Source organism: Erythrolamprus reginae, chromosome Z, assembly GCF_031021105.1.
Source record: "Erythrolamprus reginae isolate rEryReg1 chromosome Z, rEryReg1.hap1, whole genome shotgun sequence".
Taxonomy (NCBI): Eukaryota; Metazoa; Chordata; class Lepidosauria; order Squamata; family Dipsadidae; genus Erythrolamprus; species Erythrolamprus reginae.
This window is the reverse complement of record NC_091963.1, coordinates 45,965,461-45,987,436: the sequence shown is the minus strand read 5'-3', so window position 1 is coordinate 45,987,436 and position 21,976 is coordinate 45,965,461. Positions and strand designations below refer to the sequence as shown.

General features: G+C 41.2%; 1 protein-coding gene across 2 annotated transcripts in view; it reads left to right on the top strand.

The window, feature by feature from the left end:
- SKAP2 (src kinase associated phosphoprotein 2) overlaps positions 1-21,976 on the top strand; it is a 182,048-nt gene that overhangs the window by 121,331 nt on the left and 38,741 nt on the right. For both annotated transcript variants that reach the window (XM_070729376.1, XM_070729377.1), the window contains exon 10: positions 15,473-15,556. In XM_070729376.1, the coding sequence (XP_070585477.1) occupies positions 15,473-15,556 (84 nt within the window). The remainder of the gene's footprint in view (positions 1-15,472; positions 15,557-21,976) is intronic.

Below are 21,976 nucleotides of genomic sequence, written 5' to 3'. Positions count from 1 at the left end.
CGACCTGCAGCCGACATAGCTTTTGGCGGTGTCATAAATACGAACTTAACATGCTTCACCGTCCAGATGGAAAATGTGTAGTCATTTAGATATTCTGGTCGATGTTGGCTCCACCCAGTTCGTCTTAGTTCAGGGGCAAGAGCTGGAGAGCGAAGAGCTGGTGTAGTGTTCTCTGGAACTCCTGGAGACTCTGTATCTAAGTTGAATGGAGGACCAATCAATGCTAAGGGCCCTGCCTGTCAAGTAAGTCTGGAGTCAAGAACGCTTTGGTTGTTGGTGATTGAGGCAGCTCTGGGTGGGCCAACAGGTTGCTGGAGTGCATTGTGGTCTTGGGACAGTCAGGGCTTTCTTCTTTTTATTTATTTATTTATTTATTTATTGGATTTGTATGCCGCCCCTCTCCGGAGACTTGGGGCGGCTAACAGCAACAATAAAGCAGTGTACAATAGTAGTCTGATGTTAGAAACAATTAAAAACCCATTAATATAAAAAACCAAACATTCATACATACCATGCATAGAATTGTAAAGCCCTAGGGGAAAGAGGGTGTCAATTCCCCCATGCCTGACGGCAGAGGTGGGTTTTAAGCAGCTTACGAAAGGCAAGGAGGGTAGGGGCAATTCTAATCTTTTCCCCAGCCCCGAGTGGGAATCACCGAGAAAGTTGTCATAAAGGTGGCCACCGTTGGTTGTGGTACGTTTGCCTGCAGTTTAGCCATCCACCTGGTGATGTAGGTCCAGAAAAGAGCAAGAAGTGGGAGGGAGGCTGTTTTCTGGAAAGAGGAGAGGGGGACAACAGCCCTTGCTCCTTCGCCACTGTCTCCATCTCATCTTTTCCCTTCCTGGGTGCGTATGCACCTCCTAAGCACCTTTGTGTCAGCAACTAACATATAAGTTTAAATCAGAGTCCAAGGCAAATGCTTCCTCAAAGTTCCAATTTATTCTTCGAGCCATCTTGGCATGTCTCTGGGGAAACCCGGATTTGATTTCCCCAGGATTTCTACTTCCATGTTACTGTTCATTCTCCTGTCCCATCTTCTGCCACCAGGTCTGTATACATCCTCTTCTTCATGACCTTGAAACTCTAAAAGGAATTTATTTTGTCTACCTCTAACTCCTCATGCAATCGCACGCACCCCCCCCCCCCCGTTCCCACAGCAAGAAACAGTCCAAAAGAACATAGCATAATGTGGCAAGCCAAAACCTCCAATCATTCTGGCTTTAGCCTGACACCTTGGCTTGAAAAATTGTAACCGGTGATATTTTTCCAATGTGGTTAATTAGCATTGTACCTCTCCTCTCCTCTCCCCTACGCTCCCCTCCTCCCTTCCCCTCCCCATACATTTCTTACAAAAAATTAAGTTAGAAACATTGATAATAGACAATATTCAGTAAGATCGCTTAATATATTAATAATTAGTTTTGTGTTTTCCCCCAAATCAGTGCACTTGCCTACTTACACAAAAGTATTTTTGTACTATAACTCTTAAAACCATACCCATATAAGAAAGTATGTACATTGTCTTATTTATTTTGCAACTATTTGTCATTGGTTTACTTTTTTCTTTTCTCCTGATATGTCTCCAGAAAACTGAGTGTTATTTTTAATTACCGGAATTTAATTTTTCTGATCTGGGTCTGCTATTTTGAAGCTGTATCTTTTGACAGCTATGTAAGCTCGGATACCCCTATGCAAGTCGGTTATGTATACTTATTCAGCTAAAATTGGCAACTCAGTTACCTGATGGGAAAGCAAGGCATTCCCCCCTTCCCTGTGGGGAGTAGTAGCTCTTCCTGCTTCTGTTTTTTAAATTTTGCCTACAGAAGTCTAACTTTGTTTAATTGAAGTGCTATTTCTGCACATGTATTCAAGTATTGATGTTGGTGTGTGGTTTAAAAAAAGAGAGAAAAAGAGCTGAGAGGGGAAAAGGCTGTGTGAATAGGAAAATGCCAAAGGACGTTATTTATTTATTTAACATATGGCAATGTTCCATTACCAGAGGGCTACAAAACATCCTTGACTTACAACCACAATTGAGCCCAAAAATTATGTTGCTAAGTGAGACTTGTATTAAGCCCTATTTTATAACCTTTTTTTCCCCACAGTTGTTAAGTAAATCATTGCAATTGTAAAGTTAGTAACACAGTTAAGTGAATCTGGCTTCCCTATTGACTTTGCTTGTCAAAAGGTTGCAAAACACGGGATGCTGCAAACGTGGTTTCGAACTGCTAGATTGGAGAAGCTGAGGCAAGTGATGGGTACTCATTCCACCAGGCAATGTTAGGACTCTTGGAACGTAGATCTTTTCCAGTGTCGTTAAGCCACTGAGTTTGTACTCATGGGGAGGAAGTAAAGGAAGTGGATGCTGCAATCCCTGTTGTTTTTCATAGTGGGAGCTTTTCATCCCCACATTACAAGAACTGCATTTGTGCACAAAAGAAAGTGGAAGCCAAAGAACCTCTTAGTTTTCCTTCTTTCTTAAAAACAAATAAGTAAATAATCTTCCATATACAGTGATACCTTGTCTTACAAACTTAATTGGTTCCGGGATGAGGTTCTTAAGGTGAAAAGTTTGTAAGATGAAACAATGTTTCCCATAGGAATCAATGGAAAAGCGATTAATGCATGCAAGCCCTAAATTCACCTCTTTTGCCAGCTGAAGTGCCCGTTTTTTGCGCTGCTGGGATTCCCCTGAGGCTCCCCTCCATGGGAAACTCACCTCTGGACTTCTGTGTTTTTGCGATGCTGCAGGGAAATCCCAGCAGGGGAATCCCAGCATCGCAAAAACGAACGCTTCGCTGTCAACGGAAGTCCAGAGATGGGGTTTCCCACCGAAGGGAGCATCATTGAAATTGCAGCATCGCAAAAACACCAAAGCCCTCCAAACCCCACCTCTGGACCTCTGTGTTTTTGCGATGCTGCAATTTCACTGAGGCTCCCCTTGCTGGGAAACCCCACCTCCGGACTTCCGTTGCCAGCAAAGCTGGCAATGGAAGTCCAGAGGCGGGGCATCCTAGCGGCGTCGGTGGGTTTGTAAGGTGAAAATAGTTTGTAAGAAGAGGCAAAAAAATCTTAAACCCCGGGTTTGTATCCCGAAATGTTTATATGATGAGGCGTTTGTAAGATGAGGTATAACTGTAATGACTTGTTCTCTTATGTTCCATCAAATGCCATGTGTGACAACTATACTCTTTTAAATTATCCACTTTATACTTTTATTCTTCCAAGAAGAATGAGGTTGGTGTTTTCCAGTCTGTAAAAGAACTTTTCTATTTTCACCTGGACCTGTGCATATTTTTAGCTTTTTATTTTAAGCAACAAAAGACTGAAAATATTACAAGAGAATTGGGGGAGATAATATAGAGTATCTCAAGAAAGGCTTCATCATTGGAAAAATGCTTTTGAGGTAAGGCAGCAATATGATGTCATTCAGTAGCTATGGCCTGCAGCTTTTTAAGGCTTTTTTTCTGCCCCTCTTAGTATTTTCTCATGTTATGTCATATAGGTTAGTTATATCATACATGTTACTGAGGACTTGTCTAGATTTTTGGGTTCTGACTTGTGTTCATATTGTTGTAGATGTGAATGAAAAGAGTAATATAAATGTTCCATCAGAAATGTTAAAACAAATTTTAAAATATTGGAAACTTCCTTTAAGATCAAAAGCGTATTAGTTTTATTACTACTCACCTAAGCTAATACTTTGAACTTTTATTTATTTATTTGGTGTCTTAGAAATCACACAATGACTTTATTTTGAAAGAAATACTAAGTGCGGTTTTAAACTAACATTTTTTGTGCTAGCAGGGAGTTCTGGGAGTAGAGGTTCACACTTCTTAAAGTTACCATGGTTGAGCAACATTGCTTAAAAAGAACATGATTCCTACCTTGGCCTAACACATTAAAAATGCCCAAGAGATATACTCCAGTTTTTGCAAGCAGAGCTAAAGAGAGTGCTTCAGAATGAGATATAAACCAGACATTCCTTCTCTGCATTTGTAAGTCATGCGGAATTTAGATGGTACACACTAAAGTGTGTGTGTGTGTGTGTGTGTGTGTGTGGTGGTGGGGGTTTGCAATTTTTGGGTCTTGGGTCCTTTTCTTTTTCTATTTCTATTTCTATCTCTATTTCTATGCTGCCCCACTCCCTAGGGATTCAGAGTGTCTCCCAGCAAAATAAATATATGTTGGTTTTTCAAAAACTGATCATCACAGACTAATCTTATTGCATTCTTTGACAAATGACAAAACTAGTGGATCAGAAGAGTTGGTTTGTTTATTGTTATTACTTTGTTTGATTCTAGGTGTTTGTAGATTCATTGCTTGATTATCCTTTATAGGATCTTCCGTGGTATTGAGGTCAGATTGATAGGTCTGTACTTTTCTGGATCTATTTTCCCCCCTTTTTTCAAAGATGGGAACTGCATGAGCTCTTTTCTAGTCCTCTGGTTGCTCCAGGATCTGTGAAAGATATAGTTCATTGGCTCTGAGATCTCGTTTGCCAGTTCCCAGAACCTTGTATAATCCATCCGGTCAAGGTGATTTGAACGTGTCTAGGGTAGATAGTTGTTTACTTACCATTTTATTCCCTATTTTAACTTGTGTTCCTAATATATTATTTGTGGTGCTAATTTTGATAGGTTGGACTGTTTTTTTCTCTTTGTGTAAAGACAGATGCAAAAAATGAGTTAAGTGACTTTGCTTTCTCCCTGTTGTATGTCACCTTCTTGCCCCTTTCTCCCAGCAATGGACCAATGGTTTTCTTGACTTTTTTCTTGTTTTTAATATGTTGAATGAAGAGGAGGGGGGGGGTTGGTAATTTTTCCTTTCTGTCGCAAGCCTTTGTTCATTGTGAGCCTTAGCCAGTGAAGCGCTACCAAATTTTTTACTACTACATTGTGGGCATGGCTTATGCATTTTCTTTCAACATCTTTCAGTGCAAATTGAGTGCTTTGGGGTGGAGCACCATTTTTGCTACCCCGCTGCATTCCCCCCCCCCCCCAATCTGGGCAATAGCCCACTTCTGGCCTTAGCTTTCCTCACTTCATCTTTATAGGCTCGGACTATTTGCTGATATTCTGTCTTAGTTATTTCCCTGTTTTCACTTTTTATATTCGTCCTTTTTGTCTTTCAACTTGTCAAAGAGTTCTTTATACAGCCATGCTGGTTTCTTTTAAGACATTATTTTTCTTCGTCATTGGTATTGTGCTAGACTAGGTTTTTATAATCTCACTTTCTAAAATTTCCCAAGCTTCTTGAGTTGTTTTCCCCTTGAGAATTCTCATCCATTGAATCCTTCCCAAGCTCTCTAAGTTTATTGAAACTAGGTCTCTTAAAATCCAAGACTCTAGTTTGACTTTATTCTACTGCTTGTGTTTGCATAATGTTGAATTCCAATATTGCATGATCACTTGCTCCCAAGGTTCCTGTAGTTTAACACCTTCTTTCATTTCATCTCTGTTAGTGAGAATTAAGTCCAATACGGCTGACCCTTTATTCCCTTCTCTACTTTTTGGGTTGTCTGCTTTGTTGGAACTTGTTGGATCTTCCACTCAGTGCAGAGTTTGTCTCCCAATTGATGTCAGGGTAGTTAAAATCCCCCATTACTATTGTGATGTGCTTCCTACATACCTTAGTTCTCTGTCTAGCAAAAAGTTCATCTACATCCTCTGTATGGTTGAGTAGCCTACCGCATAGACCTATGGCAATATCACCCCCCCCTTTTAATATTAACCCAAAAGCATTCAAGATAATTTTCATTATTGTTGTGCTCTATTTCTGTAGAGGTGTAGTTATTTCTTATGTATAACGTAACTCCAACTTCTATTTTATTTGGTCTGTTTCTTTTAAATAATTTAAATCCCTCTAGCTGTATATTCCATTTGTTGGTTTCATCGCACCAAGTTTCTGTAATGGTAACAATGTCATAACTACCCTCATTTACTTGAATTTCTAATTCATCCTATTTATTCCTCATCGCATTGATATATAGACTGTATTGATATATACACATTTGAATCAATTTTGATTGACCCTGAGTTAACGGCGGCATACAAATTTAATAAATAATAAATAAATAAATAAATAAACTGTCTAACTTGTGTTGTGCCTAAATGTCCTTAGTTTCTTGCCACCTGTTTGATAAGTGCACATGGTATGGCACTCACTATTAAATGCTTGGTTTTGCTTCACAGCAGGGCTGATAATCTTACCCATACACACATCTATATTACATGCACTGATAAGCCCATTAATTTTAGATTGCTGGGGACAGAAATGTTCTGTATCAATTAATTCTTTGTCCCTGCTCTTCAGTTTAAATGTTTATCCAGAAAATATGTGAATTTAATAACAAGTAACTCAGTCTCTTTCTTTGATGGATCCAAACCATCTCTTTTGCACAATTTTTCATTGGGCTAGCTTCAGACATCATGACTAATAAAACCAAAGTCTTCCCTTTACACCATTCCTTTAGCCACACATTAAACTCTGCTCCACACTGGCCTTTCCCTTTTTGTTCCTTATATACTGGTAAAACCACTGAAAAGATAAACCTACAAGCTATACTACTAAGTTCGTGGAAGTCTGGAAGTCATTCTGCATAGAAAGTACATTTTGGGGGGGACAAATCATTTGTGCCAAGATGTATAATAGCACCAACATCAATCTTTCTGAACCCGTAAATACTAAAATTATATTAGCTTCTACCTGTTATCATAAATGAATGAAAGAGGATAAGGGAAGAGGGGCGGCATACAAATCCAATAAATAAACAAATAAATAATAATAATAGTAATAATAATAATAATAATAATAAACAAAGGTGCCTTTCATTAATTCAAAACATAATAAAGTTATTGAAAGACTACATTTTCTTCAAGACCCTTAGGGGGGTCGCCTTATTTCTGTCTTGTTGCATACTATAGTTCTCTTAACAGGAATAGTTTTCATGGTAGCAATGGACCACTCTCTGTTGAGGAAACCAGGGAATTTCTTTTATTAATATGGACCTTTTATATTTCAGCTGATCTTTTGCTGAATTAGGGCTTTTTCAAAAAATCCAGTGTAATTATTTACTACTGGATTGTCTTTATTTAACATGCGGGTTTCCTTCCCTTTCTACCTCATTGATTTATTTCATCAGTGACCTTATTCTTGACTTTGCTTAATTAACTTTGCTTTACCTTTGTTGACCACATTATTGTACATGGAAAGTCAGTATAGATACGCTCAGGAATACTGTATTCTAAATTCTTCTGATCGGCTTTTAGGAGCCATGGCATTCTCCAAGGCCAGAATAAACTGAGGCTAAATACCAATATAGTATACTGTGAGTTGCCTATGATATCCATGAAAAATTTGTAGATTTTTGAAGGAAGCATCAGTCATCTGGAAATGTAATGCTTTCTGAACCTCTGTATATCCCAAAGATGAGCGCAAGAGAGGGGAAAGAGGGAGAAATCCTTAAGAATGTGGCTTTTTGTATATGCCTTATGCATTTAAGGCAGTTAATAATCTTTATGAACTCAGACATTGGTCCACTTCTACATATGTTACACCAATACTCCGCAGTCTGCATTGGTTGCTGATCAGTTTCCGGTCACAATTCAAAATGTTGGTTATGACCTATAAAGCCCTTCATGGCACCGGACCAGAATATCTCAGGGACCGCCTTCTGCCGCACGAATCCCAGCGACCAGTTAGGTCCCACAGAGTTGGCCTTCTCCGGGTCCCATCAACTAAACAATGTCGTTTGGTGGGACCCAGGGGAAGAGCCTTCTCTGTGGCAGCCCCAACCCTTTGGAACTAACTCCCCCCAGATATCAGAGTTACCCCCACCCTCCTTGCCTTTCGTAAGCTCCTTAAAACCCACCTCTCTCGTTAGGCATGGGGGAATTGAGACTTTCCCTTCCCCCTAGGTTTATAAAATTTATGCATGGTATGTCAGTATGTATGATTGGTTTCTTAAATTGGGGTTCTTTTTTTAAATTAACTTAAATATTAGATTTGTTTACATTGTATTATTATTGCTGTTAGCCGCCCCGAGTCTACGAAGAGGGGCGGCATACAAATCTGATTAATAAATCAATAAATAAATATGCATATACAATGCACAAAATACACAATACACAAATGGTGTATTTTTCTACCATAAAATCATTACTGACATTAGAAAATGTTGGCCTCTCTTCCAAAGGTTTTATATTTTCCAGAATGGAAGTTCCACATTGGAAAATAGTTAATTAGCCTGCTCTGTGTTGTGTGATTATGGCATACCCAATGAATACAGGTAGTTCTTAAATTACAACCACAATTGAGCCCAAAATTGAAATTTTGCAAGACAATTGTTAAGTGAATTTTAATTGCCCCAGTTCACAATCTTTCTTGCCACAGCTGTTACGGAAATTGTTGCAGTTATTATATTAGTAGCATGGTTATTAGTAAAATTTAAGGTTATTAGTTGGGGGAAAGATCAAAAGCAACATGAGAAAATATTATTTTTCTGAAAGAGTAGTAGATCCTTGGAACAAACTTCCAGCAGACATGGTTGGTAAATCCACAGTAACTGAATTTAAACATGCCTGGGATAAACATATATCCATCCTAAGATAAAATACAGAAAATAGTATAAGGGCAGACTAGATGGACCATGAGGTCTTTTTCTGCCGTCAGACTTCTATGTTTCTATGTTTCTAAAATTGGCTTCCCTATTGACTTTGCCTGTCAGAAGGTTGCAAAAGGTGGGCCATATGACCCTTCATAAAAATGAGTCAATTGCCAAGTGTCTGAATTTTGATCACATGAATATGGGGATGCTACAATGTCATAAGTGTGAAAAATGGTCCTAAGTCACTTTTTTCAGTGGTTTTGTAAATTTGAACAGTCACTAAATGAATGGATTTAAGTTGAGGACTATCTGTAATCAGAATGTCATTCTCAGCATTAATTTGTCTTCTTTGAATAGGAGCATGCATATCAAAGTGGATAGAATCAGCATTGGATAGAAAATGTATTTAGAAAATAGTTGGGGTGCTTAGAGTGTAAAAAGAGATAACATAAACTAAGTTTCTGAAGAGTTCCATGTAAAACTATTTTGATGGCTATCATTCTGGAAAAATATTATGGAATCATTTCTCCACATGACTGAGGGATTCTTGAATTTGAGATTTGGGGCCCTATTAAATCTTCCTGAGAATGTCTGTCCTGTCAAAATCATTGCAAAAGTGCAAGATAAAACCATCTAGGAAATCAGAGAACTGAGAAGAGCATCTGGGGATGTGCAAGTTCATCTTTTCTTGGTCAAAGTCAAAGCTAATGACTCACCTGTCAAAAAAGTAGTGGTAAAAATAGGAATTATGGGGTGGATAGCTAGGTTAAAAAAACCATGCCTTATTAAGGAAAAAATGTCACTGCTCATTTCAAGTTTACCAAAGAGTACATGGATATCCCTCCAGATTCTGGGGGAATGTTCTATGAACAAATAAATCAAAAGTAGAACTTTTTCAAGCTATGAGTATTGTTAGGCCTATGAAAACAAACACTGCTTCCCCCATATCAGGAATGGACATTTTCAAAATTGTCAAACATGCAAATGTTATAATTTGGGAATGCTTTGATGGCGCATAGATCAAACACTATAGGCATTTCCATCATATTAGGGAAAAATCTATAGAAAAATAGCAGTTATCAGTTGAAGCTGAAATGCAAGTGTTCCTACAGCAAAAAGTGAAGATCTACAAGAGCTGAAATACACGAAGATCTACGAGAATGAATGCAAATAATACATTGAATGTTTTGGCACCTCCCTTACTTGAATTCTATAGAAATATTACTGCAGGTCTGAAATGAGCAATTGAGTTGAAACAATTCAGCCTCAAGAAGTGGTCCAGAATTTCTATATAGCAAAGTTATTGAGATATATTAGCAGTCCTCTGGCAACAATTAATGGCAAGTAACCTCATGGCAAGATAGGCGGGAAATAAATCTAACAAATAAATAAATAAATATATAAAAACCCACAGAAGAATAAAGAACAGTGCTTTTTTCACAGAATTGGGAGGATGGGGCTTATATTTTAAAACTTGCAGGAAAAAAATACCCTTCAGCTCTAGAGAAATACTAGCAAAGATGTCACAACTTAGTTTTTTTTTATTTCTAACAGATTTGAGCTTTTTCTGAAAGATAATATTAAAATATACTCACTTATTATTAGCTCTATGAAAGATGGTATTCACTAAATCTTTTACCTTGCATTGTGCTGGGGAAAATGATCTGATTGTTAGTAATACACTGCTAATTTTGGTACTATGCAGGATACTGGCCCTGTTATCTACCAAAAATGTCTGTTCTGTTAGTTTTCAAAACAAGAATGTTTATGATGGTTATCCTGTGTCTGGTGCTCCAGTATCTGAACAGTATGCTACATTGTTCTGCTGTTGCTGTTGCCTACCCTTCTAGATGGTCATGGAAAGGTCCACAACAATGCTTGAGTCTAAAAGAAGATTCAGTATATTTACTTGTACAGTTGAAACAAGTATTGCATATTTAATATGCTGAGATCACAGCTTTCAAAGCATGCATGTTCCTTTCCTAAAAGCATGAAATGATTAACAACTAGTTTTCACAGAAAAACTAGTCTTAGATATCAACAGAAAATGTGACTGATCACTGTGTATCCCAGTCATTTTTCTAATGTGATAGGAGTAATCGCTTCTCATATTGAAGAGTTCCATGGTGCAGCTGAAAAGCATGTAAACACAAGCTGCTTATTTGCAAGAAGCTTCCAGGTTTGCAATATGATTGCTATGGAAACCACATAATGAAAATCTTATAACCATCTGTGTGTTTTGATGAATTTTACTGCAGAGTTCAGCTGTTTTTGTTTACTGTTGTTTGTAATATTGGGTAGAATATATTAACTCACAAGTTCGCTATCTGAAGTATTAATATTGTTCAGTGACATAGCTTCTCCTAACTAATGTAGCCCAACAGAGTGCTTCTTGTTATTAATGTGCTATTAATTAGGGCTAATGTGGGTGATAGGGACTAGAGCTTGAATGAGAGTGAGATAGAAGGACTGCCTCATACAGCAAAAGGTTAGTTATGTTTTGTGGCAGAACTGCACCACAGAAACCAAACTTAGACTAATTTTTATATCCATTTAATTTGATGTTTTCTGTTTTATTTATTGAACGGGAGGTGTTCACCTCTTTGTATCTTCTTGAGTGTCCAAAGAAATCCCTCAAAGCATATTTAATCATATGTAATTATGCGAGCAGTAAAGAAAGGAAATATGATATGGAAAACCTTAATCTTATAATGAATTTATTTAAGATGTCAAAAAAAGCTGCTGTAATTATTTTCTAAACTTGAATGAGAAGTTTATTTTCTTTATTTATGCAAGCAGGCAGTCGTGCACAACCATTCTTATGTAAAACTATTATAAAAATTAAAAATTGTATATGCAGTAAATGTTTATCGGTAATTGGCAGAGTATAACAACTATGAAATAACATATGGCTGTGAAAATCTGGAATAATGTCCACTAATGGTTGATGGGTTGCACAGACTACATCATGTGGAAGAGTGTTTAGGGAAGAGCATATTTCTTAATTAAGTGCAACTAAACTTAATATTGCATTGTTTATCATTTGCCAAGACTGTACAGTAATAAATTGGTAAGAACAGCTGACATCATTGTTTGAATACTGCAAATAAATAGTCAACATTTTTAGCAGCAAAAATGGTCTTTTGTAGAATGCTGCATATTAAGTAATGTTTCTCAAGTGTAAATTATTTAAGACTGTGGTGCCCATTGGAACAGTGGATTCCCCATTGGACATCAATGGATCTGACTAAGGAATGAGAAATTAGTATCCCTGACTGTAAGATAAATAGATTTTTCTAGTCTTGTCAGCTTGGTTAACATGTAGCATGAAGCATGAAGAACAAGTAGCATGAAGAAGCTATTGTACTATTCTTCATTTCCATTGCATTTTCCTTTGTGTGAAGAGAGGTTATTTTATCTATACAAAAACCTCATCTGATGAACTATAAGGTAGTGGATCTACTGTGGCCGACCCAGGGAGTTTTATTGCTAAAGATTGCAAGTTGGATTTCCCCATTGGATTTATCATGCTGACCCCAGCAGTAATATTAAGGAATTAGTAACTGTTACATGAATTGTAAAGTGAAGACACCCAGTACAGTACTTTGGATATTATTATCACAAACTACTTATTGATGAAAGCTTTCTTTTAAATGGACATCAAACCATCTGCTCTGCCTTAGAGCTCAGCTAGTTGCTAAGAAAGGCAATTGGATCAAATTAAATTAGATAAAGCGATTCAGTCTGAATTATAATATTTAGTCATGTTACTAGCTTCTAACTGAATTGTTGTGGTCCAAGAATTATGACATGGTTAGTCCTAGAGTAATATTCTTGAAACTAAATCTTAATTGTGAATGGGCTGAAGCTAGGTGCAATATTGTAATGATAATTAAGCGATCCTCAATATTTGCAGGTGATAGTGTGTTCTTTGAACATCACTCTGGAACCAGCTTCCCTAGAGATTCGCACTGCCCTCACTCTAACATCTTGTTCCGGCCTATTGATGAATGAATAATGAATAAATATTTTTATTATGGGTTTTTAAAACTTTGTATTCATTTTATGGTTGTTCACTGCCTGAGTCCACGGGGAGAAGGGTGTCATATAAATGTGACAAAAATAAATAAAATTAATGATAAGTTAAAAATTTGTTCATAATCAGTAAAAATCATACAGTTACATAAATTGATGGGTCTCTGGAATCATTTGAACGGCTTCTGAAGTATACCAATTGGTCAGGCTTTCTAAATAGTACTGACAAGAAACTAGTACCATGACTATTGATGCCTTTATCTGACTCTTGCCCTGACTGCAGCTCTTCCTCCTTTTAACTCTCAACAATACAGTGATACCTCATCTTACGAACTTAATTGGTTCCAGGATGAGGTTTGTAAGGTGAAAAGTTTGTAAGACGAAACAATGTTTCCCATAGGAATCAATGGAAAAGCGATTAATGCGTGCAAGCCCCAAACTCACCCCTTTTGCCAGCCGAAGCACCCGTTTTTGCGCTGCTGGGATTCCCCTGAGGCTCTCCTCCATGGGAAACCCTACCTCCGGACTTCTGTGTTTTTGTGATGCTGCAGGGGAATCCCAGCAGGGAAATCCCAGCAGCGCAAAAACGGGTGCTTCACTGGCAATGGAAGTCTGGAGGTAGGGTTTCCTAGTGAGGGGAACCTCAGTGAAATTGCAGCATTGCAAAAACACGGAAGTCCTCAAAACCCCACCTCTGGACTTCCGTGGTTTTGTGATGCTGCGATTTCACTAGGCTCCCCTCTCTGGGAAACCCCACCTCCGGACTTCCATTACTAGTGAAGCGCCTGTTTTTGTGCTGTTGGGATTCCCCTGCAGCATTGCAAAAACACGGAAGTCCAGAGGTGGTGTTTCCCATGGAGGGGAGCCTCAGGGGAATCCCAGCAGCGCAAAAATGGGTGCTTCGCTGGCAACAGAAATCTGGAGGCGGGGCATCCCAGTGGCGGTGGCTTGGGTTTGTAAGGTGAAAATAGTTTGGAAGAAGAGGCAAAAAAATGTTAAACCCTGGGTTTGTATCTCGAAAAGTTTGTATGACGAGGGGTTTGTAAGACGAGGTATCACTGTATTCCCATAGACCATTCTACCATCCTACATTTATAATAACATGAAATTGCATAATTTGTGACTCCTGCAATCTACAAAATAGCATTTTGTGAGCTGGTTCATAGATTTTCTCAGCACTGATATTGGAATTTTTCCAAATATTTCAGTATATCATGCACATACTGTTCTAAAAGTGGAATCAGGTGTAACCACAATTCAGAGTAAGGAAACTGTGTGACCATGCCCCATTAGAAGTAGAACAGTATTGGGTCTAGAAGGATAAAGGAGAAATCACTTGATGTGTATAGCTGTGGTCTAAAGCTTTTAGTGTTTCATACTCAATGTAGAAGATTAATTTGTGTTGATTTAATTATACAATTTGCAACATGAGAAAGTTTTCCATACATATTTATAGCTTAAAAAGGGGGGGGGGGAAGGCTGCAAGTATGTCAGAGGTAGTTCTGCCAAGAGGTACATTGAAATAATCTGATTCATGCAGTATTTCAATAAATGATAGATAGGCGGATTCAGAAATTATTCTGATGAGGATGGCCATGAAACTGCCAAACATCTCTACTTTAGGCAGCAAAATGTCTTGGACAGCATTGCCTTAAAGTACTAGAAGTTATCACTATGTCAGTACATAAACTGAAATAAAATATTGGCGTTGAGAGAATAATAATAATAATAATAATAATAATAATAATAATAATTATTATTATTATTATTATTATTATTATTATTATTATTATTTATTAGATTTGTATGCCGCCCCTCTCGGGGCGGCTCACAACAACGATAAAAACAATATTATACTAGCACAAATCTAATATTAAAAAAAACTAAGAACCCTATCATAATTAAAAATCAAACAGCATATACATACCAAACATAAATTATAATAAGCCTGGGGGAAAGGTGTCTCAAATCCCCCATGCCTGGCGGTATAGGTGGGTCTTAAGTAGTTTACGGAAGACAAGGAGGGTGGGAGCAGTTCTAATCTCCGGGGGAGTTGATTCCAGAGGGCCGGGGCCGCCACAGAGAAGGCTCTTCCCCTGGGGCCCGCCAGGCGACATTGTTTAGTCGACGGGACCCGGAGAAGGCCAACTCTGTGGGACCTTATCGGCCGCTGGGATTCGTGCGGTAGCAGGCGGTTCCGGAGGTACTCTGGTCCAATGCCATGTAGGGCTTTAAAGGTCATGACCAACACTTTGAATTGTGACCGGAAACTGATCGGCAGCCAATGCAGACCACGGAGTGTTGTAGATACGTGGGCGAATCTGGGAAGCCCCACGATGGCTCTTGCGGCCACGTTCTGCATGATCTGGAGTTTCCGAACACTTTTCAAAGGTAGCCCCATGTAGAGAGCGTTGCAGTAATCGAACCTCGTGGTGATAAGGGCAGTAAGAATGCAGTAGGAAAAATAACCTTAGAGAACATATATAGATTAAGCAAATTCTAACTGAAAATAACTACTGGAAACTTCCTATCTATGTAGGTGACCAGGTTTGGAAAGGCTGACCTGTTGGCAATTAGAATTTACTTTCTCTCTTTAGAGAAAACAAATACTTGTAAATATGCTATGGACATTTTTTTTAATTCAAAATATTGATGTTTGTAATTAAGGGAGAATGGTGAGTGTTTAACACAGTTTAAGCCTCTAACATGTTCTGAATTGTCTGAGAGATAAAGTGTGCACAAATGAATGATCATCTTCATCTTTTCTGAATAATTTTAGGACTAAAGTTCTGTAGGCTAACTTTTTGGTTGAACTTTTTGTATCCACAGAAGAAGCAGCAATAGTAGCTGAAATGGCAGGAAAGAGTGAAGAACCAAAGAAACAAAGTCAGGATGCTGTAAGCAATATTTCAGGTGCGTTGGACGTGGTGTCTATATTGGCTTTTGAAGACCTGTCTTCCCTCTTAGCATATATAAATATATTTGAAATTCCAGAAGCTTAACTATTCTCTTATGGCACTAAAGCTGAGTGGGATTTGGTGGAGGGCAGAATCTGAATAGCCCCATTTAGGATGCATGAAAATTGCTTGAGAAGGATTTATAAAGTAAGCCAATTTATACAAGGTATTCCTTTCTGAATTACTTTGTAATGACTCAATTAGCTTTCATTTCTTCACAAAGGAGATTTAGCTGCATAAATTAGCTTATCATCATTGAGGATGTGTCACCGCTAAAGGACAGTTTATAGATACAACATGCAGTTGCTGTCAAACCTATAAGAATGTAATATAGACATCTGTGTATACTTTGTGCTTGAGCAGAACAGACTTCTGTCATTCAGAGACTAACAGGGGACAACAAGTTGCCCAGGGGACCAACAATGTAGACATCTCTGAAAAGGTCATCTTGACACAGGCTCTGACAATCGACCCACAGCTCTGTCTTCTTTGATAAAAATCAGATAAACATAAGACCACTAATTGATCTGCAGCCTGCTTAAATGTTGGCCATGCATATCTTCATTGCATATGATTATACTGCAGAAAGCAAATGAACTGGACTAAGAAATGCCAGGTTCCAATGACTGCAGAAGGAAAGGTGATGGTGGTATGAAAATTAGAAAGGAACATCTTTACCCAGGAATTGCAGTTGGTGGAGTGGGGTGAGAGTCACTGCTCTTTTTTGTTTGTGTTGGAAAGTTGCCCTGATGCTAATCCACACTAAAGAAGGGAGTTGGGGAGCTGGATCAGGTACCCTAGAATAGGTCAGGCTTTTTTATTATTATTATTATTATTATTATTATTATTATTATTATTATTATCATCATCATTATTATTATTATTATTATTGTTGTTGTTATTGTTGTTATTGTTGTTATTATTTATTAGATTTGTATGCCGCCCCTCTCCCCAGACTCAGGGCAGCTCACAACAATAATAAAACAATGTACAGAGAACAAATCTAATATTTAAAAATCTAAAAACCCCTTATTTAAAAAGCAAGACATGCACCCAAACATAGTTCCCTCTAAGCTGAGCAGTGAGCAATGGCTCACTTAAAAATCATCATCAACTCAGAGTTTTTCAAATCTGCCCAGAAGCCGAGAGGGAAAGAGTGAGAGGGAAAGAGTGCCGCCCAGTCCCGAAGGGACTGCCGCTCACACACTATACTTTTCCGCCCCCCCCCCAAAAAAAATTAGAGGGAACACTGACCCAAACATACCATGCATAAACTATATAGGCCTGAGGGAGATGATTCAATTCCCCCCTGCCTGAAGACAGAGGTGGGTTTTGAGGAGTTTACGAAAGGCAAGGAGGGTGGGGGCAATCCTAATCTCCGGGGGGAGCTGGTTCCAGAGGCTCGGGGCCGCCACAGAGAAGGCTCTATCCCTGGGTCCCGACAGATGACATTGTTTAGTCGACGGGACCAGGAGAAGGCCAACTTCTGCTGCACGAATCCCAGCGACCAGTTAGGTCCCACAGAGTGGATCTTCTCCGGGTCCTGTCAACTAAGCAATGTCGCCTGGCGGGACCCAGGGGAAGAGCCTTCTCCGTACTGAAGGAGCGGGTCCAGCAGTCACATGGGTTGCTCATGTCCAATCCGGTGGAACTGAGCCTAGTATTAAAAAAGCTTGCCGGATCCGCCCCTTCCCCAGAATTCGCTCAGTTCGCATATCCTGCGGTTGTATTGTGATAGCTCGTTCAACATTCTAACACCTTCCCTTCGATCTTTTTCTTCAAAAGTAGTAAGAATTGTTTTATCATTATTATTTACTTGCACTAATAGCGCCAGCCGTTTGCGGCTCGGCTTTTTTCCTTTGGAGAAGTTGCGGTTTCGTTTTCCCCCGGCGGTTTTGCCGTGTACGATCCCCGCGGCCGCTTGTGGATTCTTTTAATCCTTTGGCCTGGAGGTTCTGGTGCAAGTATTAATCTATTGATTTATTGATTCTTTATTGTATATATAAATATTAAAGGGCTTAAGAATACCTCCTGCGGAGTGAGACGCCTCTATAGTCTCCTGGACTTAGTCGATCGCTTCCCCTTTAAGAGAATTTTACGGAGCGATTTTTCGGCGCGAAGGCCTTCGCGCCCTTTTTAAATCTAGGCCTCTCGTGTTGGCCTCCTGCCAGCCGCGTAGGCCTCAGTCCACCGCGTGGATCCCGGAGCGGGCCTTGGGGGTCCCAGGCTAAATTCTCCACCGGCTAAGCCTCCAACCAGAGTGCCTTGGTTTACTTAATTAATAAGTTTAGGGAGGCTGGCCCCGCTGGATCTGGGGACACGAACTCTGGGTTTGCCCAGATTGTCCTCAAGTCTCAGCAGCTTCGAGGCCTCGAAGCAGGATCCATTCCTCTTGGGAAGTCCTTGAAATTCTTCTCCTTATTTATTCAGTTATTGGCTCAGCCTTGTCTTCTGTTAATTGTCAGACTATGGCTACCTTTCCCAAGAGAGGCACAACTAAAGGTCCCAGAGAGGCCAGGCCTACAGGCGATGAGATTACTAGTATCCCCCAGGCCTCTTCCTCCTCTTCTCCAGGGGCCCGCCCCTCGACCAAGGTCACCAGGGCCGAGAAGAGAAGGGACCTAGCCCTACAAAGAATCCATGACAAATCAGCTAAACGTTTGAAAGTGCAGGCCCAAGTAATCAGTAGTCAAGACCCCCCAGAGGCTGCTAGTCTACCTCCTTCTGGGGTCCCTGTGTTATCTCTGGATGAGCCTAACCTAGACAGACCCCAACCTAACCTATGGGGCATAGGTCCAGAGGAACCAGATATTATTGAAGATTCCCCCCAGCCAGGATCCTCCCAGGCCTTTAGGGATTCTTCTGCCATCCCTGCTGATATTTCCAGTTTACCTCCTGAGTTCCAATCTATTTTTGCTGTGTTGTCCAAGGCCATTGATGCTAAACTCTCCACCATCAATGAGCTTCCCTTACCTACTCCTCCTTCTCGTCCCTCCCGCCCCTTGGGTTCTTCCCCAGCGGTTAGAGCTCCTATTCAGGATGATTCAGATTCCTCTCAGGACGAATATGAGGATATGGAGGATGATGAGGATCCTTTTCAGGGCCTATCAGATGATGAGGAATCCCAAGTAAAGGTTCCTTCTCCAATTACCATTTTTCCTTCTCAATTATTCAAATCTCTCCTCCTCAAAGCTAGGATTTCTACGGGATTAGCGGCCCAGGAGAAACAAGCCTCCACTTCCACTGATCCCCCGGAGGAGAATTTACCTTACTTCACAGAGGAACAGGAGGATAACGAGGTAATTCCTATGCCAAAATTGTTTAAAGATGCTTTACTCAAACAGTGGGATTTCCCAGCCTCTGGCCTTAATCCCTCCACCAAGGACAGAAAGTTGTACAAACTTTCCTCTTCCTATGGAGAGCTTCTATCCTTTCCCAAACCGGATGAACCTGTCAAGATCCTTCACTCGGCAGCGGCTGTGCCAGGCGAGGCGGAGGAAGTCCTCCGCCCAGAGGACAAGCGCATTGAACAAATCCTCAAAAGAGGATTCACCGCAGATTCCTGGGCCATTAAAAGTTCTGCAGCGGCCTCCTTTTTCTCCAGAGCCATGCTGCTGTGGCTTCGCCAACTTCAACAGCATATTCCTCCCGATGACTTGAGAGGTCAACAAGACTTCAACAAGGTCTTTGCAGCTGCCCAGTACGTGGCTGATGCCACCTTGCAATCTACTAGATTTTCTGCTAAGTCTATTGCAGCTTCTACAACGGCAAGAAGACTCCTATGGATTCGCCCTTGGCAAGCGGGAGTACGCCAGAAGTGGCAATTATCCCAGGGACCCTTAAAGCGCGACCTTCTCTTCGGTGATCTTCTGGATCCACTCCTCACGGAAACCACGGACAAGAAGAAGGTTTTGGGTCCAACCACAAAAAAGGCTACCAAAACGCAGTCCTTTCGTCGCCCAGGGCGCCAGCAAGATCAAACGGCTTCCTATCAGAGATCTCCAGGTCAGTATTCCCCCCGCTTTCGTTCCCAAGGTAGGAACTCCAGGGGTAGAGGTTTTCGCTTCCAAAGGGGAGCTTCCTCTAACAGGGCTTCAAAAAAACCTAGATGGTAATCTCTCCTCTATTCCCATAGGGGGTCGCCTAGCCCATTTCGCCTCTAATTGGCGTCTCACCTCCAAGGACCCCTGGGTCATTGACACTGTTCAAACAGGCCTTCTTTTAGAATTTATTTCTCCTCCCCCTAAACGTTTTATTTCCTGCCCTTCTCCCAGGTCCTCCTCAGATTGTAACCGTATGGAGGAGGCCATTTCTCATCTATTGTCCATCAGAGCCATTCAACCGGTTCCTTCCGGTCAGAAGGGCCAAGGTTTTTACTCCATCCTATTTATGGTTACAAAGTCATCCGGAGGTTGGAGAGCTATTTTGGATTTAAAGAAACTAAACCTATTCATCAAATATAGGAAGTTTAAGATGCACTCCTTATCTTCTATTCTGGCCGCCATTCACACGGGAGATTTCATGGTCTCCTTAGACCTCACTGAGGCCTACCTCCACATTCCTATAGCCAAATGCCACAGAAAATTTTTACGTTTTTCCTTTCAAGGCAGGCACTTCCAGTATAGGGCGATGCCATTTGGCCTTTCCTCGGCCCCTCGGGTCTTTACAAAGCTCTTGGGGTCCCTGGCGGCCTATATCCGGGCGTCTCCCATTCACATTTTATGTTATCTTGATGATATTTTGATTCATGGGAACTCCCTAGAGAAAGTGAAAACAGACCTTTCTATCACCATGTCAGTCCTTCAGGACCATGGCTTTTCCATCAACTTTGAAAAAAGCCACCTCCAACCTTCCACATCCATTTCTCACCTGGGTTCCATTATCGATTCAGAATCCTCCCAGGTTTTTCTCTCTCCCGAGAGAAAACTCAGTATAGGGGAGTTAATTTCTAACTTTTTATCTAATTCTTCAGTATCCATAGTAACTCTGTCTTCCCTTTTGGGGAAGATGGTGTCATGCATAGGCATTATTCCCTGGGCTCGCCTTCATGCTAGGGAACTCCAGTGGCTCCTATTACCCTTTCAGAGATCGGGGCACAGCAACTCAAATCGGCGCATTGTCATCCCGCCAAGTGTTCGCAGATCCTTCAAGTGGTGGAAGTCTCCGGCCATGGACAAAGGATCCCCGTTCAGGTGCCCGGATCAATTTGTCATCACCACAGATGCCAGTCTATCGGGATGGGGCGCCCACGCCCAGGGGATGATAGCCCAGGGCACGTGGTCCCCGGAGGAAGCTTCCAGGCCAATCAATTGGCTAGAGTTAAGAGCCGTTTCCCTGGCTCTGAAACATTTCTCTCCTCGCATTCCCAACCGGCACGTTCTCATTCTCACCGACAACATTGCCACAAAAAGCCATATCTGCAGACAGGGGGGCACGAGATCCAAGGCTCTCATGAGGGAGGCCCTCAAGTTAGGCCTTTGGGCGGAAAAACATCTTCAGTCGCTCCTAGCCGACCACATCTCGGGGAGCCTCAACGTCCAGGCGGACTGGCTATCTCGAGCAACGATAGACCCAGGAGAGTGGAACCTCCATCAGGACCTGTTCCATCAAATCAGCCTCAGATTCGGCCTACCAGTCCTGGATCTCTTCGCGACCAATGCGAACGCCCAACTCCCTCGCTTCTTTTCCAGATTTCCATCCCCGGGAGCGGAAGCAATCAATGCCCTCCGGAGTCCATGGCCTCCAGGCCTACTCTACGCATTTCCTCCAATTCCAATCCTCCCGGACGTGATTCACAAGGTCCTCACCGAGAGGGCCCGAGTAATCTTAATCGCCCCTCATTGGCCCCGCCGGCCCTGGTTCGCAGATCTCCAACAGCTGTCCGTCCAGGACCCTTGGCGACTCCCCGTTTCGGGGGATATGCTGCGGCAGGGGGCCTCTTTCCATCCAGACCCGGAGTGGTTCCACCTCACCGCCTGGCTGTTATCAGGAGAGACTTAGAACTGCGTGGTCATGACCCCGATTCAGTGGAGGTCATTTTAAAGGCCAGAAGGGGTTCGACCAATCGAATCTACGACCACACATGGTCCAAGTTTCACCAGTGGTGTCTACAGGAAGGTCTCTCCCCTCTGTGCATTCCCATACACAGAATTATTTCCTTCCTTATGCAAGGCTTCCATAAAGGACTTTCCACCAGCACCCTCCGGCGTCATCTGGCAGCCATTTCATCTGTCCTAGGGGGTCCCCGCAGACAGCCTCTCCGATCCTTCCCTGAAGTTCAGGAATTCCTCAAGGGCATAGCCAACCTCAGACCTTCCAAGGTCCACAGGTATCCATCCTGGGATTTGCCACGGGTTCTCCATTCCCTCACGCAGGC